The sequence below is a fragment of the Leptidea sinapis genome, chromosome 27 (genome assembly GCF_905404315.1).
Source record: "Leptidea sinapis chromosome 27, ilLepSina1.1, whole genome shotgun sequence".
In the NCBI taxonomy this organism is placed as follows: Eukaryota; Metazoa; Arthropoda; class Insecta; order Lepidoptera; family Pieridae; genus Leptidea; species Leptidea sinapis.
In genome coordinates this window covers 11,415,657-11,442,421 of record NC_066291.1, presented here as the reverse complement: position 1 = coordinate 11,442,421, position 26,765 = coordinate 11,415,657, and the positions used below count along the sequence as shown (strand labels likewise).

Sequence of the window (26,765 nt, the reverse complement as noted above, 5' to 3'; positions counted from 1 at the left end):
GCTTAAACTTTATTTATTATTAAATTATATTGAAGGGTTTTTAGATACATAGAAATTTACAAGGTAGCGATTCTATATGATATAGATAATCGAATTTGTTTATGCGTTCTTACAATGATACTGTCTCATTGATAATACCTACTTAAGTTATATTTAAAAACTTAACGAAAACATAATATTTAAAGTACCATCACCTCCAATGTTATTTCACAAACGGTATTATAAAAAAAAATGAAAACCAACACACCACACAAGAACTCAAAAACAACTAACCTTTTGCATACATATTGTTCGCGCTTATTGGTGGTTCTTTAAAATGGGCGGAGTTTCTGACGGGGGTGTGGTCAAAATGCAACGTTAGCCGGTTACGTCGTGGCGTGCTATTGGCTGAAGCTACCTCCTTCTGGTTATTGCTTAATACGGGATTTGCTGTCGCATCTCCATCTACTTTATCGTGACCGTTTTCTATTACTGGACTGGCTAATTCTTTTGTTACAAGGCGGTGAGCGTTATCTGGAATATTTTGTTATAATCTGAAAACATGCCTAGTTTAAAATAAAACAAACTAAGTAACTACAAACGACAATAATTCGAAAAGACGATAAAAGGCTTATTATATATCCATTTTGTATTTCTAAAGAGAGAAGCACAAATTTCAGCTTATTTAATTATACAGTTAAGTTTACTAGTTTTATCAACATATTTAAATATTGTTACGAAACTAGCGCCATCTAGCGTCAACCAGTAAAACCACTCAAAGAACAAATACAACATTAAATCCCCTACTTAATACTAGTTGGCGTTAGAGGAACTACTGTGGAACCATATAGAAGTACAGTCTCGAAAACCGGGCTTTGTGTTGGACCTAGTGCTAGTGAATAAAGTCTTCGAAAGAGTCAGCATGTCTTTCTCTCCAAATCCTTCGAACCGTAACAATATTTTATGTAATTATGGATACTTGAAAAATTCGAGTAAGTAAAGGTTTTAAGAATACCGCCGTGGCAGCAACACAAATATAAAACACTTTTTAAATAAAACAAATGGCGTCAAACTTCATAATGACAACTATAACAAATACTTTACTAATTTCAACCGCAGTCCCCCTGAAAACGTGCTCTGGAACGAAACGTCGGGCTAACTAAAATAATAATAGAAATATTGTAACTATTGCGCAAAATCAAATGAAAAAATACAGATACAATTACACGCGTTTTAATCCTTTGTGTTAGTGATTTATTTAAATAATAAATGACGTGTGGCACTCGGGGACTGCCGAGGTAAAGCTATTGCATAGTATTTTTTATCAACTTATGCAATTATAATTATTTATTTTATTGATGCAGTATTTTTTTTAAATTAATTTAAAAAAAAAGCAAACGGGAAGTGAGTAAAATTTAACTTGCAAGATTTGATAACAGACAGACAACGGAACAGGTGAAGGTAAATAAAAATGCTTGTCATAATAATAAAAAATAAAAAAACGTGATAAAAAAAATCAAGACGTACCCTAGGCTCGAACCTGGGACCTTCTGCACAAAAAGCATAAGTGATAACCGCTGTTCCACGGCAACTGAAATGACCTTGGCGAAATATCTATGTACATCTAGTAAGTGTTAGGTTATTTTCGTTACGGAATTTCCAGATTCGGTCTCCACGCTCAAGGCCCGCCATAGAAGCTATGCAATAGCTTAAAGATATTATAATTATAATGAGGACTAGTCACCCAGCACCACGGTGAGCCAGGGCGCGTACAGCTGCGCCAGGCGGGCTCGTGCCTGCCGCGGGCGGTAGCGGTCGTCGTGCTCGTGCTTCGTGAGTATGGCGCGCAGCACGCTCACAGCACAGCGCCGCTTGTGGGCCGCCTCGCGGAGTGACTGCTCCACCTGCCACGATTATAAATTTATTTATTTATTATAGACACACCAACAAGCTATTCTAAACTAAACAAAATTAAGAAAAATATAAAACGAACATTATGAACTTAATAGCTTTCTTACAGGTATGTACAGCTCTGTTGTTTTATTAAAGATAATGTTAGTACAAAAAACGCAAAGTACTTCAAAGATTAATAAATGTTAAAAATACAAATTATTTCTTATGTTGAATGAGTAAAACAAACAAACCATATATATAATTAAAAACTATTATAAATAACACTGTTGCAAAGTCTTTTAAATTGTAGCACCGACATCCCAAACATATCCATGGAGTCAAAATTATTATTAAGCAGCTCATTTAATGATCTCATCGAGCGCTGCAGTGGAGAGTGAAGACCAATATTAGTTCTCGGAATAGCAAGATGAAAGAATTCACGATTAATAAGCCTTGCACCGGGGCGGGGTATATTGAAATAAATTTGTCGTAATATTTCTAGAGCACTAACAATACCATTACATAATTTAAATAAAAATAGCAAATTTATGAACAATAAACGGGACTCGAACCCGCGACCTCTCGGGTTCCGCGCGCTTTTACTTACTGAGCCAACCGTTCGAGTGACCCACGGTTTGTAAATCTTGGTATATCTCGTTCAACTCTCAGGTTGGGGCTTCATCTATAGAATATACTTGATAACCTGCTCAACCCCAATACTTGCATATTAGGAAATTGACTTGAGATGTCGCTCTTTGAAATCTAAACGAGTCCCAGAAGTGAGAGATATTCACTTCAAAATAACAAATTGTTAATTAAGTATAAGTAATTCCTGTTGAAGACGGTATGTAATAGTATTACTTATTCAATCATTAATTCATAAGAAAGTTAATAAGCAAGTGAGTTGGTAAAATTTGTGTGTACAAATTTATTATTACAATTGTGGCGGTCCTCCACAGTGCGGTTTTCACCTTTCTTTCACATACTACAAAACTGTGGAATGAGCTTCCTTGTGCGGTGTTTCCGGGACGATTCGACATGGGTACCTTCAAAAAGCACGTACACCTTTCTTAAAGGCCGGCAACGCTCCTGTTATTCCTCTGGTGTTGCAAGAGAATATGGGCGGCGGTGATCACCTAACACCAAATGATAATGATAAGAAAAAAAATGCGTAAATGAAAAACGATAACTACCTGTTTCAAAAGAACTCCAGCCAAAAAATGCCGCATAATAAATTCATCGCTTAGTCTTAATTTGCAAGGATCTGAAATAATTTTCATAGCATAAAAACATTTTATCAATTCAAAACAAAAATAATTTTAAAAATATGCATACCGTCGTTGGAATCTTTTGATATTCTATTAGCTGGCAGGGGCAAATTGAAAGGCACATAGTGTTCGTGTAGGCATATAGTTTGCAGAAAAGTAAATTTGAAGTCGAATAAGGCCTTCGGGTCGCACGCTTTGAATTTCTCTAAGTACTTCTTTACTTGTCGAAACACGAAACCACGATCCATAAACGATAGACAAGACTGAAATTAATATATAACATTAATACATTATGAGGCTCCATACATACCACGTAAGTTAAAGAATTAAATTATCATTATTCTTAGAGCAGGGAAATATAAACAAGATATTTGCAAATGACACACATAAAAATATTAGGCTCATATTCCAGAAATATAGGCAAGGATTACTACGGACCACACATTTAGTGTGGTCCAGATATCTATACGTCTCTAGCGTTTTCACCCACACGTCTCGCATGATCTCATATTAATATGGTAGTATTAAACTTAAGTTATTTTCAATACACTAAATTTACAATATAACCTCTGATTGTGCAAAATAAAATAAAAATAGCTTTTATAAGTTCAGTTCCGAGCGCGCTCGGTAGCGTACATGCTCACTGAACTTACGAATATAATTTATATTCGTGATCTGCGCGGCAACTTCCGAAAAACTCATAGCCAATGAATTGCTGGCATTCCTTCAGCACGCAATTGATAGTATGGACGAGATCAGTATCATGCAGATCTGTGCATCAAATTTCAAGAGTGAGGAGATCATCAACGCCAAGACGCTCCTGTTTAATGACGAGGACGAATAACGAGGTTTTAATGAAAACGGAAGGATGAAAGGGGAGAGAGAAGTCTTCACGACATGATAAATCTTCTGAAGGTGACTGAGCCTGACGACGTACCGTCTTTCGTGGCAAGGAACTTGAATAAGTTACCGCCCACCACCTTCAACCATGTCGACGTCACCAGGCTGAAGGACATCACAAACATCAAGGCAGGCCTGGCAGATGTAGTGTTTAAATTAGAGGCATCTCAGAACACCATCAGGGACCTGCAAGCTGAAGTTGCGACTTTGCGCAACAATACTGTTGTAAGTAGGTCAATAGAGGCCAATAACATCAACACACGACGTGGGGCTTGCATTCCTTCGCCAGCGAGTTTTGAATTAGCGAAATTCGACTCGACACCGGCCGCTATGCCCGCACGAGTAAGCGGTAATGTACTTGCCGCCCGTCCCTCACCTCCTCCCCTCTCGGAGGTGTCGCCTGCTGTCGTTACGTCAACACCTTAACGTGACTATTCTGCTGCCATCCGCCAGCAACCCAGAAAGCGGACAGTGCTGAGGACAGAAAGTGGAAGAGGGCACGCCCGCAACGAACCCGCTTGTAGAACTGTGTCGAAGGGTTTGACCAATAAGGATGGCTTCATTAAGGTGGAGCGGAAGAAGAGGCCTCCTAGTCATAACCAATGTTTCACAGCGATAGGACAGAACCAGCTCCTGCGTACCGTAATCCCAGCGACGTATATCTACGTCTCTCGCTTTCACCACACCACCAAGGCCGCCGACATTGTTCAGTACTTGGTGGAGAAGACAAGGTTCCGGTTGGAGGTCGAAAAGTTGGTGACGCGTCACGCAGTAGACTTCAACTCTTTTGTTGTTCGCGTCCCGACAGAACAAATATCAATCATCCTGGACGTGAAGCTGTGGTCGAAGGGGGTCGTGTTGCGCAAGTATCGCGGACGTCGCCGATCGCCGGAAGCTACCGAACCCGCGCCTCACATCGCCGCAAAATGTGACGTAGATTTAAGTTATATATAATATGTATGTTAGACTATAACGTATTTATTTTATGGGCCTTGTAGCCTGAAATAAAAGGATTTATTATTATTTTATTTCTTTCGAATTCTAGTACTATTGCACAAGCTTGAATATTTAAAATATACTAAAAAAATAACTAAAGATCCCAACATAAGACATATATAACGTCCCTGACATATATATTGTCCCTGACTGCCAAGTGCAATATGGGCCCAATGTCTAGTATTTCGTTCCATCTTATTGAGGGCAGTCCTGTGAGCCGTTTGCCTTTTCTTGCAAACGGATCGTAAAAAATAAGCTTTTACAAATTATTTCTTTATACCGACATAAAGTCAATCTACTTTCGTCCAATCAATCACCTCTTCACGGAAAAACCAACCACATAGTAAGCAATAAATTAACAGGCAAGTGACTCATCGGATAGAAAGTGATAGACATCTGCAGAACTCTAGTTGACTAGTCTTGACCTCTAGGTCAAGAAGTGTATTTGCTAGCTTTTAAGGTGGGTGGAATATTGCAGCCGGTAAAATATTTGCTATGTTAATAAAAATAGAAAACAAATAATATAAATTATAATATAATATGTTTTACATAAAAGTGAAATATACATATAATTATCACTGCAACTCACCTTGAGAAACAAAGCTAAGTTCTTGTTAAATACATGTGTTTGTATTGGTTGTTGTAGTATGTATGAAGGTTCTACTAACGTCACCAGTCGGTCAATGTTCTCCAACAAATCTGTGTGGAATCTCTCATGACGAGACATCTGGAGAAGTAAACATTACACAAAATAGTATACTACTGTAGTATGTATATACTTTTAGTTTAAAAAAATATCCATACCATATTATGTACTATTAATGTCAAATTATTTGTGGAATGGATTGAATCTTTTCTTTTTCAGATTTGTAATGTGATATTTTTGTCAAACCCCTCAATTTTTTTCTTAAAATAATTATTTGCCAGTTATAAGATGATTAATTATACTATATGATGTGATGAAATGTTTTCCGTAATATTAGCACCGAAAAATTAACGTCTGACACTTCTTTGTTTTTTCTCTCATATTGACCATTATCACGGGCTGTTTGCCTGTTAGTTAAATGTTTAATAAAAACTATATCACTTATGTCAATTCCAAATGTAAATGACACTGTAGATCTCTTTATAAATCGGATTTAAGATTTCAAAAGGGGATCAACATTTACCTTAATCCTGCCCGTATTGATGAGATACTGCGCCATACTCTTAACTATAATGTCAAAGAAGAAGCCGGAATATTGCATGAACTTTTGCCCCAGGAGGAAGTCTTGTTGAGTTGATTCAACGAACATGTACAGCGGTGCGGTTAATACTGTATGCAGCTTGAACTCGACGCAATTGAACACATACTGAAAATAAAATATGAAATCATTGATTGTCCTAGTGGTCTTGTATTGGTAGACTTTAGGCAATGGGCGTATAAAATACTGTAAAGAGAAAAGATATAATTTTATGGATGTGTGTTAGTAATGCATAATCTTATACTACATAACCGATTAAAAAAATATCTATAGACGACATTATCGGCGAGTTACATAGGCTATAATATATAGAAAAAAAAAATTGAGCGATAATAATAAGATAAATGTGTCAAAAACTTGCAAGGCATTATTGGGCGTGTGCTGCGAATACTTATTGATTTTACATAATACCAGAATGCTATATTAATATATTTTACTTTTTTATTTTAAAGAAAAGTAGCAAGAGCTTCATGTATTTATCATTATGTTGAGAAGAGATAAATCAAACCGTTCATGGACTTCCAAAAGAGATCCGAGAGATGCCGTAAATTATGTATGTTGTCGCTATTATGATATAAGGACCAATTTGCTACCACCAAATTTGTTTTAGAAATAAATATTCAACTTTTATTGTATTAATCTACACCCATGCTTTAAATCCTCTATTGAAGATTCTGAAACAGTTAGCTTATTGCCAACATTAAAACACCCAATGTTCGAATAACCATTACATTATCCAAACCAGTGTTGTAATGAAATTCAGTACAATATTATATCATCCGTTTTCATAATAACACTCTTTTGCATAATATTATGGTAACTAGGACTGGCTTTTTTAATGTGAGCAGTAAGCTAACTGTTTTAGAATTATTTATAGAGGATTCATATCATGGGTGTAGATAACGTCTTGTATTCAACTGTTGATAATTAGGTATTAAAACACTCTTGTGATACTATTATTTAATCCCACATTCATGTTTTAATACCCCTTATTACATAACAGTTGCCTAAATAATAATATTTTAATAATAATTAAATAACTATCATAGTTCACTGTTTTGGCAATAATTATTTTTTGCTTACAAATTAAAGATAGATATTATATTATGCTGTCGCGGCCTTTTTTATAGGACTATTAAGTATTGTTGAGTATTTATCAAGTAACGGGAGGGCCCACGAACATACGTCAGTGAAACTAGCAAGTCGGTAACACACTGGTTTATTGTAAGCTGCATAGAAGCGATCTACGCCGGGTCTCAGCCCGGACACATAGATACATCTATACCACAAAGATAAACATAACTCCCACGGTTACTGCGGCGCACGCCAGAACAGCTCGCAGATGGCAGATTTAATTTTGGATAATTCAGACAATTATATGCCAATGTGTTATTCTGATGTGTATATCTATATTATTGTAAAGTTACATAAATATCCATTTATTGGTTTTTGCGTAAAAGCGTAACAAACATACATCAAAACATCCAAACTCTCGCGTTTATAATATTAGTAGGATTTTTATAAATATTATTTTAATATACCTTCACATAGCTGTCGAGCAAATCTTTTCTTCCAAATTCGTGTATCAGGTGTACAAAATGTACAATCAGCTTCACGATCTGATATCCCATCTCATTCGTGTACCCTTTCTCAACTGTCTGGAATAAATTATTTAGTATTAATATGGCTGGAGTTAAAAAAGTGATATTTTATACAGAATATAATAAACATGTCGAGTAGAGTTTCTGCACCCGCGAAATTTAAGGTTGTGTGTGACGTTAAACTAACTCTGACTGGTCCAGAGTGGCCGACTAAAACTACAACCTCGAAAGGATTTAAACCCAGGGTCCATTTCTTGCGAAAAAGACGCACATTCGATGTTGTATACTTTACTTACCTAAACCTATCATTAATAATAACATACACATTTTTTTGCTCAATATAAAATGAAATAAAAAATTTCAAATTTTATATACTTAACAATTTTTTTCTCTCTACTATAAATAATTTTTTATTAATTTAATATTATTTTATATTTGTCAATACTGTCTTAAAATATATTTTAAATATGCATTGGTAACATGTAATAGTAATTATTTAACCTATTATTATTATTATAATATATAACTATTTACTTAAGTTTACAACAAAGAAGTGTAATTTTTTAATCGCCCTAATGAATAAATTAACTTTGAAAGTTATTTAATTCATACCATTAAATCAAACAGCTGATTGAGTATAGTCGGTAAGAACGCAACGAGCGTGCTCGGTTGTATCCCTTGCGCGGCTTTTAACGCGTTGATGACGTCATTCCAGGGAGGCGGTGTGGGGCTAGTGGGGGGCGAGGCAGTCCTCACGAGCCGCTCGATGGAGCTGAACATGTGTCGCAGGTGAGGGTCGCGGGTGTCCACGGTGGAATCCAGCACTATGTGACACCGCAACAGCTGCTTCTCTCCTTCTACCCAAACTATGTCGGGCCCAGCGTTCTGAAAGCAAACCTCAAACATAAATGCGAACTTAAGGCGACACTAAATGCCGGCGACCTTGAGCGATATGAGTTCACGGTTCCTATAAAACAAACTCAATATTTTCAAAATTCTTGCGTCGAAAATTTAACATTTTAACAGGCGCAAACTGTTTAATTGCTTATAATCCTCATTATTGATTACTAATCTGAATAAATGTACCTACATAAAAAAGTAAAATCTATAAGAACAACTTTTATGATAGTAGTATACTAAACAAATGCATGATGGCGAGAAAAAACTTGTTTAACTGCAAAGAAAACTGATAGTTCATAATACCTCTGGAGTGCTAACTTTAACCAACAATAAGCATTAGCAACCTACAAGTAAGACTTAAGGGTATGTGTAACAGGACAAAGTAGTGTTCATAGCTCCAAATGCTTAATTTTCACCACAAATCTTGTCTAAAAACACCTTGATTGCGTTGCGTTTTCTGTTTACCCTTCGCCTTAAAGCATGGAGAATGCGCACCGAAGGAGTAGACACAGCAAACCGGAAGCCAAGCGTTGCGGGACGCCACTCGTGTCAAAGTTTTGTAATTAAACACAACAGTCGCGCTTCACTCTCTGTTTTACGTCGGTCAAACAAAGCCAGCTGATACCACTATCTCACGCTCGTCGTTGGTTTGTCCTGGAGTGACACGCCTTACAGTTCGCCGCGTATTCGGTTTACTCTGACTCTTCTATATGACTAGATTCAAACGAAAATATACATAACAAAATGAAAACGCTTCGCCACGTTTTCGGTTCGCTATCTGTTTGACAATAGCTTTCTGTAATATTTCTTAATATATATAAATTACGTGACAAGTTGTTTGACGGCGATGGACTCCTAAACTAATGAACGGATTTTAATGGGGATTACTTCATGGAGTGCAGTTTAGTCCAACTTGAGAGATAGGATAGTTTTTATTTTGATGTGGGACCCATAATAATTTTTATTTCCAATATTTGTTTTAAATGGACAAATTTTCTATGAGAGAATTTAGTGACGAACGGTTTGATTCTGCTGTGAAACAATTTCAATAAAGCAACAAAGAAAATTTTTTACGAAATAATTCTTGATGTTTTGAAATATTATTGTTAAATTCATATAAAACAGTATTTTTTTATTATCTACAGAACAACGTCTGTCGGGTCAGCTAGTATATATATATATAAGAAGTGATGATATGACCAGGACGTGCACCTGATAGTAAGATTTTAATAACACACTATAATCTTAGATTATTTTTCTTAGTGACTATATTATAGGTGTAAACGAACGAATTATTCAAGAATATAGAAAATTCGTTACGTAAATTATTACGAAACAAGGAACGATAGCAATATAGTTTACTGATATTATTTAAATTGTTATTAATCTTTTTCAAATATTATTCGGGTTGTACAATTAATAAATAAGATAAGTCGTAACATTCATTTTGAATCCTAAATGCATGTTTGTACCTATCTGTCTACGTACAATAGAAATTATATAGTTAAAAAATGTAATCAATAAACTCTATGGAGACACGTACCCCTTTGCCAAGACCTAGTGGCTGGATGGACAAATATCCAGAGGGCAGGTGAGTCGCAATAGGCAAACTCACATACTCTTCAACGAATTTCTCATTCCTTAACAGCGGTACCCAGGCATATCTGCAAAAAAAAAATTAAAATTTAATAATCGTATAATTAATTCCTTATGAAAGTGACATCTCAAGTCAATTTCCTAATATGCAATTATTGGGGTTGAGCAGGTTATCGACTGTACAGTAGATACTGTAAATGTAGCCACAGCTTGAGAGTTGAACAAGACATACTTCAGATATACGAATCATGCGTAACTCGAACGGTTGGCTCAGTTGGTAAGAGCGCTCGGACGGAACCTGAGAGGTCGCGGGTGCGGGTCCTGCGTCGTTCATAAATTTAGGTTATAAATATAATTTATACAATTAATCCCAGAAGTGAAGAACTTTAAAAATAAGAAATTGTTCATTCATGTCATTTTTGTAACTAAATATGAACTAGGTGACTAAAAAGAATACTTTGAACGCAATAAACACTAATTAACAGATATAGTAAAGAATATTGTCATGCGGGTAATCCACAATTAACAATACAACAAATTAGTTGATTATAGAATCAAAAAATTTCACTGTTCGTAATTTGCCGATTTGGAGTCGATTTAAATTACCCTAACAATATTGATGAAATTTACCGGTGGAGATTTTTACAGGCGACTAATACTTCCAGCCATATCTCGGGGAAGATGCGATTTACATAGTTTTCTTTCATTCTCCATATAAGAGTTTCATCTCTCTATGTCATTTCTTATAGATTATGCGTAACCGATTTTCTCGGTTTTTTAATAATTATTCCTCCATATTACTAACATAATAATATTATACTCACCCAATGCAAGTTTCAATATTAGCGTCGTTCTTCTTGGCGAGATCGCATGATATATGATGGAATGTGAACAGAAGATGGTGTTGCGCGGTGATAGTTGTGGGTAGTCGGATCTTGGCCTCGTCACACCAGCTCGGGCTGGCGTTATGGTGGAGCACCGCGCACCTGTACTGATCCGTCATTCCTATTCTTCCATGTATCATCTACAATTTCAAACATATTTTAATTGAAAAGAAAGAATTGAATAGCATAAATTATGTGCACCCAAACTTTTTAGCTAATCCTATACACCATAAAGATATACATAACCATATAGGCGTTTAACCATTAATGAAAATCTTATTTAGTTATATTTAGAACTAACTGGTCAGTTATTGTTTATAGTTAAGATAGCTAATCAAATGGACACATATAAAAATGTTAATACATTCAGCAGCAGTTGCTCGCAGTTATCGACTTTGAGGATATAGTCGAACAACCAAGGGCTCTAAAATGGCGATGTCTCTGCAACAGTTGCGTATGTTTGAAAAAAAATGAGTAAATTTTTGAAGTTAGGAACCTAATCTCCGTGTAGAATTGCGTGAAAAGATATCTATATTAATTACTTATAAGTGATATAGTCAATAAGTAATAAGACTTCATAGTTTTGTATTCAAAATAGATTTAACTTCTAACGCTGCGGCCACATTTGCAAACCGCTACCTCACGGCAGGGCTGTCGCACTCCCCGTGTAGGTATTGAAAACCATTTTAGGTTTACTGTTATGGCATTGCAGAGCTAATGTGAACCAAAATGTTGGGAAAGGTATTAAAAAGAAAGCTAGGTCAAGAATATCACAAATAGGAGTGCATGCACGAAGGATCTGATGTCAGGATTGAGGCAAACAGAATCCTTAATCGTGATTACATGACGCATCTATGATATTCTACCACATTGTTAGACGGACTGGTGGCCGTTAGGGCAGTAATCCTGGAATGGCGAACCACGTACCGGAAGACGCAATGTTGTATGATGTACCAATGATCTGGTCAAGATCGCCGGAATAAGTTGGATGAGGGTAGCACAGGACCAATCGTTGGTGGAGATCTTTTAGGGAGGCCTTTTTTCTTCCGGTATTATTATAGTGATGCAATGAAAGTATAAATAACATATGCATATTCTCTATTACTCAATATTTTTCTCTTTTCTATTAAAAAAAATGGGCTGTCATATATCTAAAATAGGCTATAGTATACTAACTTGTAAAGGTTTCACATCTCCCGTGTCACTATCCTTTAGTTCAATGGTACAGGCAATATTCCTGGCACGTACAAACACTTTCTGTGACTCCAGGTTGACGGTGAGCGGCCTGACATACAAGTGATGTACGTAGGCAGCATACGGCTGCTCCGGTTCTAAGTTAAATGTGGCCAGCTCTAAGGTGAGAGGCATTGTAGGAGGTAACGGGAATGGTTTCAACGCCGCATATGAACTTGTCATACAATCTAAAATATATTTTTTTAGTTTACTTTAAATGAAAATGTAATCCTTTTTTATATTTACTGATTTATAATGAGACTGAATCGTAGAAGTAAATATGTTCAAAGGAACATAAAATATCGAAGATTCAAATTCAAAAACTTATTGAGTATTTAACTTCAAAACTATAACCCCATTTGAAAAGAACAGCGCAAAAGTCCCCCAAGGCTTCCTTTTTTAATATTTTTTTTTACAATAAATTTATTAATTAAATAGCTTAAGATCGGTCGCTTAGTTCCCGATCTGTGGTTTCATTAAAAAAGTCAAATTTACTATTTATTTGTATTTCGTAACAGGTTTGTTTTTTTACATTTTCTGGGATTTTTATTTACTAAACAATAAATTATTTATTCTGCAATTCCTGTGTTTTATTAACAATACTGTGTGTTAAACACAGGTTATTAAGAATTTTAAAATATACCTGGAGATTTAACAGATATATTTAGTAAACGATATTGATTAATTCATATCTAATCTCATCACTGATGAAGAGCCAGCTCCTCCATATATTTCCCATTGATCATTGAGCCATCATATTTTAACCATTACAAACATGAAAATATCCACTATTCATACGTACTTGGTATAGGTTCCGTAGCTGATTGTATATTAACAGAGAGCCACCCTGGGATCACAGATAGTTTGGCCAACTTTTCCGGCTTCCTATAATCCGATAATATCTTCAATAAATCCTCGTCAGACATCTTGTTAGGTTCCTGGCGATAGATCGCCGGAAATTCTGGTGTGGCATCTAGATCGTTGCTGTATAATCTGGAACCAATAGCGAATTTATAAGAAGATTATTAATTATATTTCATTTATCACCTTCTTCTTGCATAGAAGGAACCCCCAACTTTATCACTGCTTTGTTATGAAGCTTATTATAAATTTAATTAAAAATAAATATATTGATAAGAATATTAATGTTACTAGTCCCTCAAAACTAGTTTTAAGATAACTTTAACAACTCGCGCTTATGAGGTTTAACTGAGTTTAGTTCAACTGTCATTCAAATGTTATACGTCATTGATGGGTACCGCCCACTTAGTGATGTGCCACAAATAACCACAGAACGAGAATCGGTTTTGAGATAAATCGAATATATAAAAATCACATAAATATCTATTCACACCTCCGCCATTAATTGCTAAGAAAATGACTGTGATAACGTTACTGCGGACTAAGGAAAATTTTAAACACACAAAAATATACATAAATACGCACAACAAGACTGGGAACGAGATGTCCATGAACAAGAATTAATAATAAACGTAACGGACAGTTCCAGTACTAGTGATGATGATGACAAGAATGGACTTTATGAAGGTGCACTATTGATTTAATAATAAATAACTTATAGTTAGCTTTCGTGATTATATTTTTAGATTTCGACTGGCACCTATTCTAAGTCCGTCAGAAAAGTGATGTAAAGACTCTCGGTTTCGAGGAGTACCCGTTACTCTGGGGGGGTTTATTTGTCGAAAGAATCATTTATTATTAATTCAACAAATTAAAAAATTCGTTTAAATTCTAAATCCGAGAATAATAATCGAATGGACTCATTAACGATAGTCGATAATCGCACTACCCCATCCCTATGGCAAAATTATCAATCAAAATTTTAGAGTATAGACTCTTGGCATACTTTATGAGTAATATCTTGCTGGCTTTATTTTAAACACATTTTTTATTTACGAGACGCAGGAACTTATAACATTATTTTAAGTGCGAATCGCGCAGTTTCAACCACAATTTTACGAACAGCTATCACAGTCAACAAAAGTTATAGTAAAAAGAAAATCTACCGCAAGTAACTGAAGCTAAATACTTATTTTAGGATAAAATGTTTAAGCATCTAAGACGGGAAAATGTCCCGTGTTTGTTAATTACATATAGGTGTAATATGCAAAATATGTCATGTTATTTGATACGTGGTAGGTATATTATGTCATGTTATTTGATAATATTTGTTGAACAAATATAAATTGATTGTTTACAATTCATTACAGAGCTCCGTTAGTAATAATATTCGAATGATATTAGTAAATTACAACTAAAGACACTCCGACCGAGATATGTACGTAATGTAAACAATAAGAATAGCGTACCTACTATTTCTACTACACAAAGCAGGAATCCATTAGAAGTTTCTATGCGTTATATGTACATTTTACTACTAAAGTATTTATGTATTAATATATTTTTAACTTTACTATACTACGAAAGAGGTTAAATAAATTTCACCGACTTGGATGAATTTTTTTTTAATGGATGTAGGAAGTGATGATGCATGACGTATGAACCACGACCTGAGATCTGTAGCTACTACATACGTATAGCTCAGCTGAGTGTGAGCGAAACATGATCTTTGATTTAGTATTTATAGTCATTTGACAGCTGAGATTATGATGAGCATAAGCAAAGACAGCGCAGAGCACAGTCAAGTGCGCGTTTCATTATATTCAGTTGGTACACTGTTACGTTCAAAAATGTAACACATATTTTGTACTAATTTTAAGATCTATTTGTGAGGAGAAATAAACAGGTATAATATTACTTCATCTAAAGTATTCTACAAATTTTAAGTAAGCTGCATAGATGTAAGCATCAGACTCACAAGTAATAACAAATAAGCCTGTCAAATGGCATGGCATTAATTTTCTCAAAATTGATTCTTTTAGATTCTTTTTGACGTCACTTCAAACACGACCACCGCTTCAGAAACAAATGCGCTCTGATAGAGAAGAATCGGCGCGAGAAACTCAAAAAACATTCCTTTTTGAGCTCTTTTTAATTTTATTTATACAATATTGTACTGTCATTGCTATTGCTATAAAATAATAATAATCTAGTCCCAGGCTGTCCGATCACTTAGATATTCAGCTGTGTAGTAGCAGGATTTACGACACAGCTATGAAAAATTTAAATTTATATAAAGATAATGCCTGAACTGTGGCTGGGACTTTATTTTAAAAGTGTATACCTTCAAAGCTGAAATTAGGTATCTTATGATGAATTAGTTACAAGCAATCCCTTATTTCTAGTGTTATAATAATGAAAAATCACTATTAAGAGCAAAAAGGATAGATTTCACACATCACCAAACAGATCAGATTTACAAAAAAAAGCTTACCTAAACAGAGGTTTAGCAGCCCATGCGAATGGCATCCTATAACTCCCGACGCGGTTCGCATAAGCCTGCACAGCCTTGTGTACTTTGAGGCCCAACCGCGGGTCCTTGGTCGCCTTCAAATAGGGCTCCAGCACGTGGTTCACGTGACCCTGTAGTATTTTATCTATCCTCACGACTAGAAACAGGTCCGAGTGAGGATTATTCACCGACAGAACCACCTGAAAACAGGTAATACGAATACATTATCAATATAACTGTTTTGAATTATTTAGTTTTTATATCTCTTTTGGATTCAGTTACAAATCTCTATTTGAGAAATTATAATTGTTTAACTCGATTATATAATGTTAAATTTAATAACTTCAAGTCGGATTCGTCAATCGAGGGTTTCGTAAAATTTACTCTAATAAATGTTTAATAAAACTCTTAATGGATAAAATATTTTTTACACAGCGCGATCCTACATACGTTCAACGGATACTTTTTATATACCTTTTAATACTAAATACGCAAAAACACTTTTATCAGACATTGTAAGCAAACATATTATTAGACATTATTCAATAGTTATGATATATTTCATTGCTCTTTATCTCAATATAAGAAGAATATTACAGACAAATTGACTTTCAAATAGCACATATTATTTAAGCAGTTTAATATAGTTTTGATTCTAATAATGTATCTTACTTAGTTAAAAGTCACTGTTAAGTTAGGATTAATTTACCTTTTCAATTAAATGATCTTATGCAACTGTTATGATATATAACCTTTACAACAGCACAATTTATTATACATTCTTCAACAACTTTGAACATATTGGAACTTCTAGATCTGTTAAGAATAGGTTATCATTTAATATAAAAAATGTATATTTTCTGATTGTTTCAAAATAAAGTAAATATAAAAAAAATTATGATTTAATTAAAAATGTAAGGTTTTCCAATTTTTCCCTATCCTTGTATACTTGCTAAATATCATACTTCTAAGTCATCGGAAAATACCCTATAAATTTTGGATTCCCTCGAGTGTCGATATATACGTTTATAGGTGTAGGGATAAAAATAGCCGTACCTTTTTACACGTTTTCTTAGAAGTATGACCTGATATATAGACCTGAGTATACCTTTTTTCACATAAAGGGTTTTGGCAGACAGACGGACCAACGAATACTAAGTTGAACCGATGTAAGTTAAAAAATGTAAAATATTTTATCGAACTGATTTTTGTCCCTTCGATTTTGTTAAAGCCTATTTAAATTTTAGACGGTTCAAATTACAAGCGATTTTGAACTTGATTGAACAGTTAGTTATAAGAGCAGAATTCAAAATACATAGGGAACGTGGAATTTTCGATACACAAAATCAATAACAATTTTGTGTGCTACAGTAAAGAGTTTTATCTCATTGACGAAAGTTATTTGTTATGTTTGCACGAAATATAATTTTCATTTCTCATACTCGGAAAGTAATGTTGTTTTGATCTGATTATTGGGTGGAAAATGCTGCTTCCCTCCATAGAGAGGGAAAAACTCATACAAATTACTTCCCACCTAAGGGCCGGAATGAAGTTTAAAAATAGAACTGCTGTCTGCAGTGAAGAGTTTTATGTAAAAAAACAACTAATTTAAAAAATGATGCGGCCATGTGACTTTCTAAACAGCCAGTGTGAACTTAGCGCAAACTTTGAGCGGAATAAACCGCAACAATTACGCGGTGAGTTCCATGTTTAAAATTTAAAAAGTCGACATAAATTGTCCTAATTTGACAGTTAATTTTAAATAGGTACTACTAATATTATTATATACCTATTAGCAATAGTTTAGATAGACAACTAGTTTTATTTTCCTCATATTCGAAATGAAAAGTATAGTGTTTAACACGGGTAATATAATAAATTCCTACTCGGACTACAGCCTCGGGAATTGATTCTTTCGACACTCGGTTAACAATCTACTATTCCCTATTTGAAACTAGTCATTTTAATGACACTTAATTATGCTATCGCATAGCCCCAAATAATTGATAAGGGGATCAAGCTGTTATGAATATTAAACGCAATACAAATTACCAAGAAAATTTTCAATTCATTTAATTGATACTAAATTCAATCATCTGTTATTGTTTACAGACGTTCAATAATTAAAAACTGGTTAAGAACGAGTCTAACTCTTAAACAATGGGGGTTCCAAATCAAGTTTTTAAGATCTTCGATTCACATAATAGTTATTAATACTTAGCAATACACTAACGATGGTCTGACAAAGACGGATAGACAGACATAACATTTGTATTTTTATTTGTAATGAATAAACTCTAAAACCATATAATAGAATAGTACCTAATAAGGTACAGTTTGATTAATTTTAGTTTGAATACATGACAAAAAAGCACCTAATAACTTGTTATAAGCAGGAACATTAGCGAATTTGCTAGAAACTGTGATGTATAAACCCCAGAAACAAACAGAGATTTGTTATGCCTACTACTCAGTTATGTCGAATTCTTTTGAGGGGCTATGTATATGCTTTTACAACATGATCCCAGGAGATGTACAAAATAATTGTGTTACGAAATTCAAAAGAACTATTAAAAAACGTTTACGGCTACTATAACCTAAATGACTTTCATAATGATACCAGAGATTGGAAATGGAGCGACCGCCGTCAGTATATATAATAATAAATTTTATTGTACCATATTATTTTGTGACGAAATTTAATTAAAAAAAGATGCCCACTGAGTTTGTTGCGCTCGTTCTTCTCAGGTCTGAGGCATACTTCAACGAATGGGTAATATTTATATAGGTATATAATTATGTCGTTCACTAAGTGATCTTATCCTTTTTTGGACATAAATATTTGAGTTTTTACATCTTTTACAATTACACTGGGCTTGACCAAATTCAGGGCCATGACTGCTAAGCTAGCTAACCGTTCGAGTACCGCCTCGTTATAAAATTCTGTTTGCTTTTTTCAACTCTCAGGTTGTGGCTTCATGTACAGGATCTACTTTATAGTTGATAACCTGCTCAACCTCAATACTTGCATATTAGGAAATGAGACTTGAGATGTCGCTCTTGTAAATCTAAACAATATGTTATATTTTTAAAGTGATAACCCTCACTTCTAGGATTAATAAACAAATAAAATTTGAAAAAAAAAATCAATTCGAACGGTTAGCTCAGTTGGTTAGAGCACCGGCACGGAACGCCGGAGGTCATGGGTTCGAATCCCGCTCGTTCATAAAATTTTGTTGTTCAAATTTTATTTGTGTGCAAAAATAAATTAAGACAAAAAACACGGAATTGCTAGTTATAATGATATAAAAACAGTAACATACCTGTCTCTTGGACCTAAACCAATCGTCGGGAATCTGTTTAACGTCCACCTTGACGTCATAGCTAAAGTTCTCCATTAGCGACTTAGTGCACTCGCTCTCGATGACTAGATCCTTGACGGCGGCGTGATTGAGGTCGAAATGAAAGTTCTCCGTTACTTTCCGGCCGTTTCTCGCGTCGTACACCGCCAGGTATGTAAAGTACGGCTCCACTTGGCAGAGCAACTCCTTGTCACCGTCTATAGGCGCTTGCAGTCTAAACTTCAAGCTTTCGCATTTGAGCAATATTCTTTGGCCAAAATGTTCTCTAAAAATATTACATGAATAAAACCTAGTATTTAAAAAAGTATTTCTTATACTGGTTGCCAGCGGACGAGTATATGACTAAATTGATCTAAGGTCACCTGAAAAATTTCAGTAAAGTTGAAAGAAATTGAAAAAATAAATTGATCATTTACCAATGTAAATTGTTGGCTGACATAAATAATTTTTAGATTATATTGTATGCCCTTTTTTATTCAATCACGACGAATACCTCCCGATATTTCAGTGCCGTTGCACGTATCATGTAACCGTCACAATAGCCACCCGTAAATATATTTTAAGGCAAGTGTTTTTAACAAGAAAAAAATATACATCCGTTTAAACGCTGCTTAACTCATTATTAAACAAGTATCAAAGATAAGAATATAAAAGGATAACCCACAGTTATGACAAAATTATCTGTTCATTGACAATCAAACATTGTTCGAAACAAAGTTTCATAATATGCTTATTGTACTCATAGCTGTTATCGGTGAACTTAGCCTGTTTGTACGTACTTGAATGGTTCTAATTGTGGTTCCGGCGAAGGTGACCTCTTGTAGGGCATATGGAAGAGGTTCGATCTGCATTCGTTCCGCGCGGCTGCGATCGACATATCGGTTTCGCGGGAGTATCGCATCAGCATTGGGTTCATACTCTGTTCCAATCCCTTCAACGTGCCGTAAGTTGGGGGAGGCGGTTCTGCCGTTAGAGATATATCTGCATCTAAAATTTGCAGGGTTTGTTGAAAAGTCCACATTTAGGTGTTGACGGGCTTTACTTCACTATTCGACTTAAACTATTATCTTAAAAGTCTTTTGAGCCATCCACACTACTCAATGCGAGTTCATCATCAAACTAATCATCATATTTACACATTTTAACTCCTTATTAAGAGCGCGTGTTCTTCGTGTTTTTAAGTTTTTTCCAGAGCTGTTTCGGATTATATTAGCAGAAGAAGGAAAACGGATCAACCATAATTCCTGTCCCTATCGCAGTCCTCACCTGCAAGTGTGGCAGGTTCACCCGAGTAATGGCAGTATAACCACACAGTTGATAAGGCGACTGACCAGAATCGGTTTCAGCAACCTAGGGGCTTAAATGTCCCCAGAACAGTCTGGTGGAGGCAAATCTCTGCAACTATCGTTCCTTATAATGTTATATCAACCGAAAAGATGACTTACTCTAACCATATTACAAGTAACAATTTTCATATCAAATCCTGCTAAAACCTACAGATGTTATAATGACAAAATATTTGGAAATTATACACACAAATAGAGAAAATAAAGCATAGAGAATGGAGGTCCAAAAAAATTTCTACCTTTGTCAAGAATTTCGTCATTTTGATGACATTCCAATTCAGGAGTTTTCTTTAGGGCCGCTTTGAATGCATTGATCCATTCGTTCATATCGTCTTCTGTTTCAGTCGCAAATGTGTATCCTTTGTTACCCGACATTCGTAATTCAAAACAAAATCTACCGCGTTTCGTGTTCTACAATTTCAAAAGCATAATCATGTCAAAAAATTGATTGCAAACTGCACAAGCATATTAAACATTATCCCAGAAATAAATTACACATATTATAACAATATGAGGGCAAATGAGCCTCTGGTCGTCTGATGGTGAGTCATAGAAGTTATAGAGAATTTGTGGGTAGAAGGGTATTTGTTCCATACATGCGTTTTGAGTACTGTGACAGCACGAATAACAAATCCATAGCCAGGGCCTTATGGGAATTTTTGTAAGTTGCCAGTTCAAGAACGACGCAACATAATTAAAGCAGTAAAAAAATATAAGTTAGTTAAACATTGAGTCACACTGTACTACCTGTTTGTATTCATTTTAAAATAAGTAACAAACATACCCTAACGACATCGGAACAAAAGTCCATAACAATAGTAAGTTTGGTATCGGTTTTCTTTTCGTCTTTATACACTTCAAGTATGTAAGTTCCATCGGCTTCCTTGACCATTGAGCAATAACGTTTCTTAAATGACTTCGAGGCAAGATTACTAAATATTCTTTCTGAACCGATCTCTGGTCCTTTGAGCAGGTATCCTTCTTTGGTTCCAATATCAACTTTAGTTTGAGCTTCATGTTCAGTTTCCGCTTCAGTATCTATATCATATACTTCCGGAAGTAGTTTGTTATCTAAAGGCCTGAAATTATTTGATTAGTGTTTCACTAGTTTATGTTTCATTACATTAAAAAGTCTAACAGCAATAGTTCTAAGCATCGGTCAAACCTAATCACCTTCTAAAAGGTTAGTATTATTAGTATTACCACGAAAACAATATTAAACGGTTTGCTAATTAATTTGTGATGTTAGCACACATTATGTGTGTACACAACACCCACATTCAATGTTGTTACATTGCTTTGGTAAACTTTACAAGACAATTGTTATTATTTGAATTATATACCAAATATAATAATAAAAGAGTCCTTACAGTCTCCAATAATATATAACGATTTCAATGAAAATTTACTCCATTTATTAACTTAATTGTCTAACAAATAAAAAATTCCAGATCTTTTGTAGGTATTATCATAATATAGTTTATGAGTATGATAAACAATGTTTATAACATACAAACCACTTAAAATTCATTTAATAGATATATTTAGGTACATTATAATATTGCTTGCAAACCTATATAGGTTTATAATAAACCAAATGAACAAAGAAATAAAATGAAAATTTATCTTTCTAACTTACTATCCATATATTGTTATTTTTGTTGAGTGTAAATTCCGCTAAGTTTTGTCAGAATTAGGCGAGTCAACATTTCCTGAGGATGCATCGTGTGTAGGCGAAACACGTGTCGAATTGATTGAGTCTCGAGTCAAAAGAAAGATGGTAAGAATAAAAAACTAAGGCACATAATATAATCACGAGTAGGCGCCTGCGTAGATTTCCTTGTATTATTGCAATTAACTGTACTATAGTTCTTATAAATATGAAATATAGTTAGAGAAGTAATTGGAATGAATCATTTAAGCAGATATGTAATGTTACGAGAGCTAGCCACAACCCATCAGTATAAATCGCTTTAGGGATTTCAGAGTTTCTTGTGCACAAAAAGCAGACATAAATTCTAAAAACTATTTATTTGGCCTTGCTAACATTTCTATAAATTATTTGTTTGAAAAAATATGTAATGTGTGGCATTTATTGTTTTATTATTATTATATTATATTATTACGATTATTGTTTTTATATCAGAAGGGGCAAACAAGCAAATGTAATGCATTGCCGGCCTTTAAGTTGGGAGCATTCTGTAAATTTGAAGGTCAATAAGATGTATCGGTTCCGAAAGACTGCAGCCGGTAATTTGATTACACGAAGTGGTTCTGCGAGGCAAGAAGCTTCGCACAAAAAATGCCGTTGTAAAATTCCTGACGTCAACATGCGGGTGGAATTTAGCATATTGGCGTAATGTCCGGTGGTGGAATTTGATTTCTGGTATCAACCCGAACACATACTTCATATGTTCTATACTCTTGTTCTCGTTCTATATTCTTGATGGATAATTAATCATTCAAAACTAGCAATCAATAAATTGGCATATAAAACAATGAATGTATCCTAAAATCCCTATCACCATAATTATTAACATTAATTGATTACTTCTACTACTACTAACAACAAAACCATTTATTTATAACTAAAAATAATTTAATCCTTATTTATAATAAGAAGCAAAGGAAACATAACAGGAAAATGACATACCTAGGCAAATTGTGATAAGAGCCAGAATAGTTACTATATTTGTAATGTACAAGATTCCAGCTTGATGCATAGCTGAGTAGAGCTTGTCTGGTGAGAAGAGGACATGTTGATGCAGTTCTAACGTCAGGCACTGCAGTAGTCACAGTCCTCCATCGTCGAGGCAACACAACACTCTATCAAATTTGAATTTATTTAATTCCCAAAACAAATCTTTATTGGTATTCTCATTAAATATTTTATTTGCTATATATATATATACTTCTAGCAGATTTTTTTAAAGTGAATCTTTTATTACATCATCTCAAACTTTTTCGTCTGTGTGTTGCATGTCGCGTGACGATCGGGCGGCGCCTATAGTTCGCAGCAACGACCGTGTAGTGTATAGACTATAACTCATTTGTGCCAGTGCTCCACACTATTTTGTTTGTTTATTGATTAGAACATAATATATTATATATAATTTCGATACATATGCTTATATTAGTAATTATGTGGAAAGAAATTTCACTTTCATCATGGTTTCATAAAACCACACAATTGCTTTTTTTGTATTAACATTTATTACAGACCTGGGTTTAACCCCTTATGTGCATACTTACTATTATATATTACCCTGATTACCACAATCCGTAACTCCTTAATTTAGATCATACTACAAAGCAGAGTAATGAGCTTCCTTGTGCGGCGTTTCCGGGGCGATACAACATGGGTAACTTCAAAAAAAAACCGCATACACCTTCCTTAAAGGCCGGCAACGCTCCTGTGATTCCTCTGGTGTTGCAAGAGAATGTGGGCGGCGGTGATCACACCAGGTGACCCGTACGATCATTTCTCTTCCTATTCCATAAAAAAATAAATATTTTATATAAATATACAGTGGTGGATATATTATAATAAGAAACACTGCATATTAATTCTGGAAGTATAAAATCAAAGTGCAATATTCGTGAAAAATATGTAAATTCAATCATTAATAATCATGCAAGAATATACCCACTCAATTAAAATATTCTTAAATTATATAAAAAACCAAATTATATGTAACCTTTCATCACAAAAAGAGTTTAAACTTATCTAGGTGTATTTTATGCTACTGCCCTCTTGGACAGCTAATTTGAAACACTTTAGATAAGCATCCATGGTTCATTCCATTTTTGGAATTATAAAAAAAAATTCTACCATTTTGGCGGCAATTGAACATCAAATTGGAATTTTGTGTAAAATATGTTTTGTAAAGAATGGGCAAAAATAAAAGTTGTGACACTTCAACTAGAGAAAAAAAGTTGACGTACAGTAGAATAGCTGACCATTTTAAATGTTCTGTAAGGAAAGTTTTTAATGATATTGACTATTATAGAAGACACGGCCAAACTAAAGACTCAACCGAGAAAAACATCTACCAGAGACAATCTGCAAATTGTACGTGTTGCTAAACAAGACCCATTTAAAGGCTCCAAACAGAATAAAAATGCAATTTTTTTTGCCTGATGACCCTAGAAACATCTCGTCAAAACTTGTATGCTGAATATCAGTAGAAGCTAAATTGTTTGGGGAGTTTCTCGAAAGGTACTGCTTCTTATCAAGCAAAACCGTCAGAACCCTTTATTATTAGGGAAAAAATATGTTAATTGGACAGTAAGAGAATGGAAAACAGTGATATTCTCAGATGTTACAAAAATAAACATGGTATATTCAGATGGAAAGCGCTATGTTAGATGTCAAACAAACCATGCTTTCAATTATAAATACACAAGGAGCATGGTTAAGGCTACAATATCAAAGAATGGGGTTGTTTTTTCGGGATGTGGACTTGTACCTATTTGAAAGATTGAAGGTACAATGGATCAATTTCACTACCAAAACATATTACAGGACATAATGATTCCCTACTTTGACGACCATTCGCCTGTAACCTGGATCTTTCATGGTAATGACCCTAAACACACGGCCAACAGTGTCCGAATCCAATCCCTTTTGAAAATATGTGGTATGTCGTTAAAAAGAAAGTTTCAAACAAATGCAACTCCAGTCAAAAATAACACTATGAAGCTTTTGTCAAAGCATGGAACTCAATCCCCACTCGAAAAATGTCTGACATTGCTTGAATTTATGCGATGTCGTTGCAGAGCTGTCATTAACAATAAAGGCTGCACATTTTTTTAGTCTTTGAACAGTATTATGTAAACAATATATTACTGATTACTTATTCTTATAAATTATATAAGTTTTTACTGTATCTTTTCTAATTAGCTGTCCATTACTATTGATACTTAAAAATACATTTAGTTGGCTATAAAAAAATTTATGTTAAAACAGCACTTTTTAATAAGTATTTTTCTTGTATTTCTTATAAATAATAAATCATTGAACATATTTTATGCGTGCTCTTGTTACATTTTTATTTGCAAAGTATCTTGTAGTAATGTTTAAGATAGTGTTTCTAATTATATGTACACCACTGTATATAAAATCAATCCATTCATCCCATGTATGGCTGTAAGAAAGTTCCTTTACACCTTAATGATACTTTGATAGAAACTATGGTATTTAACTCTTGTGGCTTGTAATTTCTTTGGATACTCCCAGTGATATATGCTATGGATGACACATAGAATACTGCATTCTCTACCATTGGAGATTTATGTTAATTATACTTTTTTGTCACTTAGTTACAAAATACTTACTGAAACATCATCTGATGGATACAACAATATATCCCTTAAAGGATCATTAAGTAATAATGTCTTGTTTTCTTGTATATACCTCTCAAAGTCCAGGACATTACATTTACTTGTAATTATATTCTGAAACATGATATGTTCCAGTGTAACAAGAACTTATGACAAATTTACTGTAATGTAAACACATGGAAGCCAAAGCAATACTTAGTCTTGTAAGACAATGCATAAGCTGATATTATGTAAACAAAGTAGTTAGCAAGAAGATACAGCTAGGTCAAGGGTATAAAGTGCATATGGGGTAAATTGTGGATGAAATTAAGTTAAAAACATGGAATCCCATTTTCATTTCAATTCTGAAATCTTGTTGTATTCATTTAATTTTTAAATATTTATTTTCAGCAATGCCTGGTTGCGGTACGGTATTTTTTTTTAACAATACTTTATAAGTTAAATTCATTTTTTAACATTTGTACAAATATATTATTATGTTGAATGGACATATTATGATGCTTCACGAAATAAATTAAAATAGGAAATAGGACATCTTATGTGCCGGTTACGATTGAACTTAAAAGTCAAATTCGTAATAATTTATTTATTATAATTATTAAATTTATCATACAAAAAACTTATAACAAAAATGAATCTGTAAATTTAGAAAATCGTACCTCATATTCGGCACCGCCGTTCTTTTTACTTTTGGAAATCACTGGAGGCATATTTATGAATTATGCGTCTCAATCGTCAAAATAACTAAAAACACTTGAGAATTCATTCTACAATAAACATTAGAAAAGGCGATAAAATAGAAAATGCGGCTTTCTTCGCAACACAAATTCAACACGAACTAGTTTAG

At 34.2% G+C, this 26,765-nt stretch overlaps 2 protein-coding genes across 2 annotated transcripts in view; both read right to left on the bottom strand.

Moving 5' to 3' along the window:
• Positions 1-432, bottom strand: part of LOC126972633 (dedicator of cytokinesis protein 9-like) — a 62,879-nt gene extending 62,447 nt beyond the window's left edge. The window contains exon 1 of the mRNA XM_050819484.1: positions 274-432. Within this exon, the coding sequence (XP_050675441.1) occupies positions 274-286 (13 nt within the window). The 5' untranslated portion in view covers positions 287-432. The remainder of the gene's footprint in view (positions 1-273) is intronic.
• On the bottom strand, positions 368-26,765 carry LOC126972627 (dedicator of cytokinesis protein 9-like). Its single transcript, XM_050819476.1, has 19 exons — positions 26,578-26,765; positions 25,913-26,032; positions 23,229-23,401; positions 21,360-21,654; positions 20,815-20,986; positions 20,009-20,216; positions 19,191-19,494; positions 15,850-16,067; positions 13,297-13,487; positions 12,438-12,682; positions 11,202-11,401; positions 10,325-10,445; positions 8,494-8,766; positions 7,822-7,938; positions 6,206-6,388; positions 5,626-5,763; positions 3,208-3,403; positions 1,724-1,883; positions 368-513 (listed from the first exon to the last, which is right to left on the bottom strand). Exons 1-19 carry the CDS (start codon positions 26,626-26,628, stop codon positions 510-512), a joined length of 3,369 nt encoding a protein of 1,122 aa, XP_050675433.1. The 5' UTR covers positions 26,629-26,765; the 3' UTR covers positions 368-509.

What these genes read in the sequence shown, in the direction of transcription:
- LOC126972627 (XM_050819476.1), bottom strand. Translation starts at nt 26,628, where the DNA reads ATGCCTCCAGTGATTTCCAAAAGTAAAAAGAACGGCGGTGCCGAATAT. An exon ending in ACGGCGGTGCCGAATATGAG is followed by an intron (nt 26,033 to 26,577) that starts GTACGATTTTCT and finishes ATCATGTTTCAG; the next exon opens with AATATAATTACAAGTAAATG. An exon ending in GAGATGTGAAACCTTTACAA is followed by an intron (nt 11,402 to 12,437) that starts GTTAGTATACTA and finishes TTGAAATTGTAG; the next exon opens with ATGATACATGGAAGAATAGG.